At 42.1% G+C, this 9,096-nt stretch overlaps 1 protein-coding gene across 2 annotated transcripts in view; it reads left to right on the plus strand.

Moving 5' to 3' along the window:
• Positions 1-7,723, plus strand: part of efcab14 (EF-hand calcium binding domain 14) — a 19,530-nt gene extending 11,807 nt beyond the window's left edge. Inside the window, exons 7-10 of one of the 2 annotated variants that reach the window (XM_084411781.1) lie at positions 1,299-1,445; positions 4,761-4,809; positions 4,898-4,990; positions 6,953-7,723. In XM_084411781.1, the coding sequence (XP_084267907.1) occupies positions 1,299-1,445; positions 4,761-4,809; positions 4,898-4,990; positions 6,953-7,026 (363 nt within the window). In that variant the 3' untranslated portion in view covers positions 7,027-7,723. The remainder of the gene's footprint in view (positions 1-1,298; positions 1,446-4,760; positions 4,810-4,897; positions 4,991-6,952) is intronic. The other variant, XM_084411782.1, reaches the window with a different exon arrangement.
• The last annotated feature ends 1,373 nt before the right edge of the window (positions 7,724-9,096 follow it).

Genomic DNA, 9,096 nt, shown 5'->3' on the forward strand with positions numbered 1-9,096 from the left:
AACGCAAAAAGGTTTTAGTCAATTTTAGTAAAAAAAAAAAGTAGTCTTTAACAAATTAATTTAGGTTAAAAAGTATTGGAAATGGGCTCAGGTTTGACAGGTTGTAGCAAGTGTTGCAATTCATAATTTATTTTTTGAAAAATAACCTCTGAAATGATGACTTCTGGTGAATATTGTGGAAACTAATTGATACATTTAGATAAATATATTTCATACCTTATAGCATATTATAATACAACTTATTAGGCCTATATATTTATAGAATAGTTAAGTAGGCCTAATCAATATACAAGACTGAACCACATGAAATATAAAGGCTATCATGATCATTCTGCCAACAATGAACCATGAATTTGTTTAGTTTTACGTTTTATTTTTAACTTAAACAAATACAACATATAACATTCAAAACTCACCGGCTTAGACTGCATTTGAAGAAAAATAAACACAACAGTTTTCTGTAGCCTTATGTGCCGAACTTATTCAATAGAATTATTAGATTATCTCCTGATGTGTGCTGCTTAATATCACACACTCAGGAAAAACTCGACGGCATATGGTACAATTGGCCTTGTATTCATTGTCCCTCACGCATTCCAGCCACGGGTAGTCATTTTCCCATTCAGTTTTACATTTCTGTGCTCTTTTCTTTCTTTCGCCGGCTGCTCGGAGGTAAGAGTCATTTTTACATTTCCCGCTGTTGTCACTTGTCGTCATCGTTGCTACGATACGTGACTCACAATGACTGAAACGACCAATGAAAAGGGCATTCTCTGATGATGTTCCAAGATGTTAAAAACGCTGATCATAGACAAACGGGGAGAGATTAGTATCTGCCGCACCGTCTGGGTTTTTTTCTCATAGCCTACAAATGTCTTCGTTCATAGTCTGATATATTAGAAGCTGTGTCTGTCATGGATTTGCACTGAATTGATTCTCAAAAATACGGAACAAAGTGCGTTCTGTATCAGGTCAATACGGAACAAGACTTTATTCTGTCAAATACGGGACGATTCCCTATTATACGGAGCGGTTGGCAACCCTAGTTGAACGTCAGACTTATAATAATTTTCGTTCCGTCTCGTCAACGAAAACTCGAAAACGTCTCGTCATGTTTTAGTCACCTTAGAGCCATTTTTAGCTAGTCATCGTCACGTTATCGTCATAGAAAACAGGTGCGTCAACGAAATAATCTCGTTATCGTCATCGTTGACGAAAACAACACTGTGCTGGAGTCTGGTTAGGACATCAGGCCTGTGCTGGCGTTCCCCATAATGCAGTTGTGTGTGTGTGTGCAGGACGTGCAGTGTGTTCAGGACGGTGTGAGCGAGTTGAACAGCTCTCTGCTGCTCCATCAGTCCTGGTGCCGTGAGCAGATCCAGAGCGTCCACTTCATGCTGTCCAACCTGAGCCGCTGGGTGTCTGTGCTGGAGTCAGGAGACATGGTGAGAACACACACACACACACTCTCTCTCTCTCTCTCTCACACACACACACACACACACACACACGTTTGTATGTACCGTAAAACTTCAAATAATAACCCGGCTTTTATTTTCCCAAATCTGCGAACTGCACCGGCGTCTATATGAGACAGGCCTTTAATTTAGTGTTGAGATGTTGTTCATTGAGTGTAGGCCTAGAGATAACGATCCAAACAGCATAGGCTGATGACGGAGAGCATGACAGGAGGAGGTTACCAAATCTGTGTTTGTGTTTAACAGATCAGTTAATGTAAGAATTAGCCTACTATATTTCCGTATGTGTAAAGGGGGTCGCACACCAGACCAGAAGCGCAGCGCCACGTCTTTACAATTGTGCATTGTCTCAAATGGTCGTTAATGTATACTGACTTCACCCTGTACTGCGATATACATTCAGTTTTACACTCATTTACAGAAATCAGCTGCGTGGATGAAAATTGCTTTTCAGGAGATATTCTCAATTCATCCAGTTAACGGACGCTCTGAGGTAAAGTGTTCAGACTGCAGACTCAGCAACGAGTGTATTTAATTGTACAGTACAATCATAACATAGTACAGACATGATATTAATTCCATAATATCCTTAAACATAACTATATTGCTGGCCATAAACTGACAAAATGCGCGTCCGGTGTTGTCATAGACGCAACGCAGCGCTACGCTTCTCGTACGGTGTGCAATCATCTGATACAAAATGACCCTATTCATCATTATCATCATCACCGTGATCCTCAACTACAAGTTCATTGGCGAACTCCTCCTCCTCGTCGCTCTCCTCCACTTCTCCCTCTCTGGCCTCCGCTAACTCTGCCTGCCTTGCTTGCGCTAACAGCTCCCGATGCCCAGATGCGCAGGGCTCTCTTGCGTGCGCAATCTGCTCCACAGAACTGGCTTAAACAGACGATCTGACGGGTTTTAGAAGATTAAATACAACCCGAAACTAAAAAACAAGACTGAGCCTCTATTAGAGACCGGCCTTTATTTATCCAAACCTGTGTAAAAGAGACAGGCGTCTATTTGGGACTCGGCTATTATTTGAAGTTTCACGGTTGTTTAATTTGTATGGAAATGGGACTGGAATGATGAATAAAAATGGTAAATTAACTGATTTTGGTTCAAAAAATATAAAGTAAAAAGTATTATGTAACCTCTGACCCATCCTACACACATCAGTGTATTCCAGCACACTAGGGTTTATATGTGAACTCGAGCAGAGACCGCTCTGAGGGAACGTGATCTCGAGTCCTGCGCCTGTAAAGATGTCCCAGTCAGATCTCTCTACATGTTCAGTTGACTGTGGAAATAATGGGGTAGGGATGATCACGTTGATGTTGCCCTGACCGACAGCCGATGCCCTCTGGCCGATGCTCATCTGTGAACCAGCAAGATCAGGAGGTTAAATGTGAATTAGATTAGAATGGATAAGTGTTTGTGTCCCATTAAACTACCACAAAGCTTCAGTTTTACATGTGCGAATAGCAGCATAAAGCAGCAGTGTTTCTCTTATTTGATAAAATAGCTTATTATTTAGTGTTTATTTGTAAACGCTTCGATATTTTACAGTATTTATGAATGTTAATTAAAATATGACACACACAACGTATCAGTTTTTCTCTCTCTCAAAAACGCAATTATGACTGATTCGTGTAGCATATTACTTATAACATCTTAACATTAGCACTTTAGTTTACCGACTGAAGATTTTCAATGAAACTATCAATATACAAGTAATGTGAGATAGAAATGAATATTTAAGTTGACGTAAACTCCTCCCTGCGCTGCGTCTGTCAGTCCTTCTCCAGTCAGCGTCAGACAGCGCGTCGCGTTCGGTTACGACAGTCAAGTCCCCTTCACTTATACAGCGCTTTAACAATGTAGATTGTTCCAAAGCAGCTTTACAGTGATAACAGGAGATTACAGTAACAGAGATTGTTATAGCAGCTCTAGAATAAAGTTATTGTCCAGCTAAAGTTAGTTTTGACTGATTCACTTCCGTCACAATGATCATTAGTTATTAACTTAGGGGCCGCTAACACACACCGTTCTCACAGAAAACTCTTTAGTTCTTTCTGTGCAAACTTCAAAAACGCGTACCCGTGAGAACGCTGATGGCGCACATGCATATTACGAGTCTATTGGTGTGTGGTGTGCGTCTGAATATATGTGCGCAGGCGTGTAGTCCTTCCCTACAAATCAGCCCTCAACATACTACTTATCTGGCCTTAAAATGAATAATACAGAATTGATATCGCTTCCACGTAGCCACGCGAACCGGGATTACCCCGACATGCTCACACTCTCCAAGATGACTCAGTGCTACTATTGTTACACTTCACCTGTAGATAAAGTCTATGGTCTCGCATAAAACAGCTTTATCTTGCTGGACTGGATTGCTGTACCTTGATCATGTGACGTTCTCCCGGGTGTCTGTTAGATCCCAGCACTGGAGTAGAGCACTATGATCTCCACACACACAGTAACTGACATTTTAATCTGTTAAAAGGCTGAGTAAACTATAGCATAGATAGATACACTACGCATCAATATCTTCCCTTTGAGCTCTGAGCTTTTCACTGCGAAGCGCTGCCGCTGTGACTCGTGTTGCTTCATCCTGCGCTCGGGATGCGCATTAGCGCTGTGGCTCGTCATCAACATCAATGAACCAACCGACATACAGCAGTTTATACCAACAGTAGTAAGGTGTGTGGGTTAACCCAAGCAGGAATAGCTCTTTACTCAGTGAATAGTGATTGTTGTTGAACTTTAAAACTGAACTTTTAGTTGAGCCAACCGTTCAAAATCTAGATGCAACACTCATCATAAAACTGAGTTAGGATTTTAAGTGTATTGTCTGGTTTTATGACAATGTAGATGTTCATATCACTGAGGACATGAGTACATTATCATTTATATAATAGTTTTGGTAGTATATCATTTTTTTAGATTCGGAAAATATATCAATATGATATTACTGTAGAAATGTAGCAAACTGATATCTTCTTCGATGTTGTTTTATGTTTGTTGTATTTAAGTTGAACAGTTTTGAAAAGAGCATGTATAATTAGCTAAAGTTAACACTTGCCAAGCACCAAATGCGAGTAAATATCTGTGTTTTTAAACTACCAAAACACTTCATTCATGTCTCAACTCATTCTTCCAGAACGGTAGCAAAGGCTTCCCCAACACACACACACACACACACACACCGCGTCACTGATAACAGGAGCATTACACACTACCTTCTGCTGTCCACCTGACTCTCTTCTTCTCTCTCAGCAGTCGACAGCACCGGCCGGCCGTCAGCTCCAGAGCACCGCAGACGCAGGTGTGTACCGCTCACACACACTCACTCACACACGCTGACACACACACAGACCCCATCACGAGTGTGTGTGTGTGTGTGTGTGTTTCAGGTTCCCCCCCGCCCCGCCGGCCCAGGGCTCTGTCCCCCAGGCGGTTCAGGAGAGGACCGGGCTCCAGCAGGACTGTGGCGTTCCCCGTGACAGGTGCCTGTCTATCCTGCTCATGTTGCCATAGTAACTGCGTCACATGTTACTTTACACTTCACAAAAGTCCACCGAAGGAGTGACACTGCGTCAAATATACTGAACTCCTCTAGCTTACAGATACCAGGGTTCATACGCTCATGAAAAACATGGAATTTTAAAATGGAAATTTTCAGGCCTGGAAAAGATTTGGAAAAATAAGTAAACCCAGAAACTCATTCAAATTGGTTTAAAATCCCCCTGTAGTCAATCATTTTATCCCTTAAAACTCATCTTTGATCACCACAATGACACACACAGGGGTTCCTAACCGACGACGGAGACTTGACAGAGCAGCCATCGAGTGTTAGACAGTATTATAGGTTATTACATGAGGACGTTTTTAGTCCAATAATTAGATTCTCTGTTTTTTCAGTATTTAGAAGTAGGAAATTACTAGTCATCCAGTTTTTTATATCCGCTATGCATTCTGTTAATTTAGTGAATTGGTAAGTTTCGTCTGGGCGTGAAGAAATATAGAGCTGAGTATCATCAGCATAACAGTGAAAGCTAATGCCATGCTTCCTAATGATATCTCCCAAGGGTAGCATGTACAGAGTGAACAGCAGCGGTCCTAGTACTGAGCCTTGTGGTACGCCATACTAAACTTGTGATCGATGAGACATCTCTTCATTTACTGCTACAAACTGATAACGGTCAGATAAGTATGATTTAATACTCGCATCAATGGCAGAGGGAGGAGAGACACGAGTGCGAGTAATTATAAATGCTCCAACTACTTTAAAGCCTACATCTGGGCACATTTCGGCTTTGATGAACAACCTGGTGAGCATGACCTGCAGAAGACCCGCTGTGTGCGCTCATGTCACACACAGATAGAATATGCAGGAGGTAATGCCACTGACTTGATAAACCACGTTAGCCATGTTCACCTCGAGCTGTTAGCGCCTGTAGAGTCTGACTGCTTTAGAGACAGCGGATGAGCTCCAACGTCACCCGAATCCACAGCCAGAACTAAACCATCCACCCGCCCCAATAACTCTCTCTGGTTTAAGGATCCGCACCCGGTGGTCAAACTACAGTTCTTCTGTGTTACGCGTGATAATAAATGGATGATCGTCACCTTCAACAGCGGACTCGGCGGCGGGTGATGCGCGCATCTTTAATGGGAACATAATACACTGATTAATGAGCGCTGCTTTTAAATGAACATTTCTTTAAAACAATCGATCATGCAATCGAAAACGCAGATCATGTGTGACTCTAACAAGAGCTGTCTCAGTACTATGGTACGTCTAAATCCTGACTGGAAATCCTCCAGATATCATTTCTTTCTAAAAAAGGAACCTTTGAATTAACGAGTTTAACGAATTCGTCCTCTTCTATAGCAATGAATGAATCAAATTTGTCCTGATATTATCAGTCTTATAAGTGAAGAAGTTCATAAAGTCATTACTGCTGTGCTGCTTGGAAACGTCTGGGCTTGAAGCTTTCTGTTTAGTTAGTTTAGCCTGTTTCAAGTGAACACCTAGGGTTGTGTTTATTGTGTTTAGGGTTATGTTTGTTTTCTTCTGATAGGGTTGAGAGATAAGCAGATCTAGCAGCTTGTAAAGCCTCTCTGTGTGCAGTCAGGCTCTCCTTCCATGACATCCGAAATACCTCTAGTTTAGTTCTCTTCCAGTTGTGCTCCATTCTTCTGGCTGCTTCATGTCATCTAATGCATTTAAGTGAAAACATTGAGCTTTATATAAATATATATATATATTTCGTTATTGATAAAGGTACACTGTTTTATTGGTAAAACTGTGTATGAACCCTGATATATGTTTGCTTTTTAACCCCATCTCATGGTTCTCCTCTGAATCTATGGATGGCCATGAGAAAGTGTGTATATATATATTTGCCATTCATATTTTGCTGTAAGCCGTAGAGTCCCCTGCTAACGAATGCTTGTGCTGTCAGATGTGGAGCGCCTGCCGGAGGTCAGAGGTCAGCCGCCAGCGAGGGTCCACCCCACTGACCCCAGACTCGTGTGACGGACAGGCATCTCAGATAAGAGTGAGTCTCTGAGTGTGGACGGCTGGTGTTGGCTGAGCTGCTGATGTACATGCGCAGGACACGAGTGCACTAACGCCAGCAGAAGAGGCGTTCATGAGGAGCTTCCTGTGCTAACCCTGACGAGACTCAGTGAGACTCACTCTTATGTTAAACGTGTCTGTGAACCGAGGGCAGATGAAGATCCTTTTAAACTACATTACTGTCACATCTAGCAATACTATGATCGCTTTTAGGGGATGTAATCAGATATTTATGATAATATAATGCAAATGCACTCAGCTACTCGTCTTTGAGCAGATGTAGGTTTTAATTTAAAGTTAATTCAGCACTGTGTGTGTGTGTGTGTGTGTGTCTCTCTGGTTTCTCCTGCACTGTGTGTGTGTGTGTCTCTCTGGTTTCTCCTGCACTGAGTGTGTATGAGTGTGTGTGTCTCTCTCTCTCTGGTTTCTCCTTTACTGTGTGTGTGTGTGTGTGTGTGAGACTGAAGGCCTTGCAGACACTGCTCTAGTTCTGTTCTTCTGCAGACTCTTGAATATAATGTCTCAGACTCTGCTTTCTAACCCAGATGAAGTGTAAATACTGTAGACTGAGAGTAATTAAGCAGGAGAGCTGTGATGAGATGAAGCGGTGCATGTTCTCTGTAATGTAACCTGAATAAAGGCTGATTTTACTGAAGCGTGTGCGTCTGTCTCAGGAGGAGCTCGTGGAGATCTCGAGAGAGAGATGGTGTTCGTAACGTTGAGAAATGTTAATCATGCCCTTCCATACACTAACACCTCTATCATCTAAAACAACACTCCTCCGTGAACTGCGTTAGACGACACTGGAAGGGTCACAGCACACACTGGTGTCCTCCTGTTAGCTTCACTGCTTCTGCTGCTCTCCTGCTTTAGATAAAAGCGTCTGCTACATCATTAGGTGATGTACATCCCGCTGGTTCCGGCATGTCTCAGCCGCACTGCTGTAGGTGTGAACATGGGAAGAACACAGAGTTAAATCTGAGAAAAGCTGAAGTGCCGTGTTTCTTTGATGAAGAGAAGTGGTTAAGCCGTGTGACGGGGAAAAACCCTGATTACTGAAAACTAGTTCCGACTGACTGATAAAAACTGATGTACACTATCATTAAAACACGGTGTATCATAAAAGTGTTAAAGGGATACTCCACTTTATTTGGAAATAGGCTCATTGAGTTTTACCGTTTTCGAATCCATTCAGCCGATCTCCGGGTCTGGCGGTACCACTTTTAGCATAGCTTAGCACAGATCATTGAATCGGACAGGACCATTAGCATCTCTCTCAAAAAAATGACCAAAGAGTTTCGATATGCGCTGCGTCATATTACGCCTGCTGGACCCATGATACTGCAGCAAAGGTCCTTGATTATTAAGCAGGAATGAGAGTATAGTTCCTAGCCATATCAGCCTAGAAAATCACAACTTTACATTTTCCGTCGGTCTTAGTACACGATGTAACTACAGAAGAGTCAAGTTTTAAATAGGAAAAATATCAAAACTCTTTGGTCATTTTTTTGAGAGAGATGCTAATGGTCCTGTCCGGTTCAATGATCTATGCTAAGCTATGCTAAAAGTGGTACCGTCAGACCCGGAGATCGGCTGAATGGATTCGAAACCGGTAAAACTCACCTGTGTAACTCTGGGGGAGGTGTTAAATGAGCCTATTTCCAAAAAAAGTGGAGTATCCCTTTAACAGTCAGATATATGCATATATAAAAGTCATGTGCATGTGCATATATGTCTATGTGCATATATATCTTATACATATGCATATCTATAAGAGTCAACATACATTATATGCTTTTGCTTTTCACTTCCTGCTGTTGACCCCTCCATTCCCATAGAGTGAGCAGCTGTCTTCACCCGATTCGAGCCTGTATCCATCGCTACTCGCTACTAAAATATTGTTACACATTTGAAACCCTCAGTTTGTCCCACTGATATTGTCTCACCTCGCCTTTTTAAAGAGGTGTGGGACACTATTGGACCTAACATCCAAGAAATTATAAAAAGCAGCCTTACTTCAGGCTTTGT

The sequence above is a fragment of the Rutilus rutilus genome (genome assembly GCF_951802725.1).
Source record: "Rutilus rutilus genome assembly, chromosome: 6".
Classification (NCBI taxonomy): Eukaryota; Metazoa; Chordata; class Actinopteri; order Cypriniformes; family Leuciscidae; genus Rutilus; species Rutilus rutilus.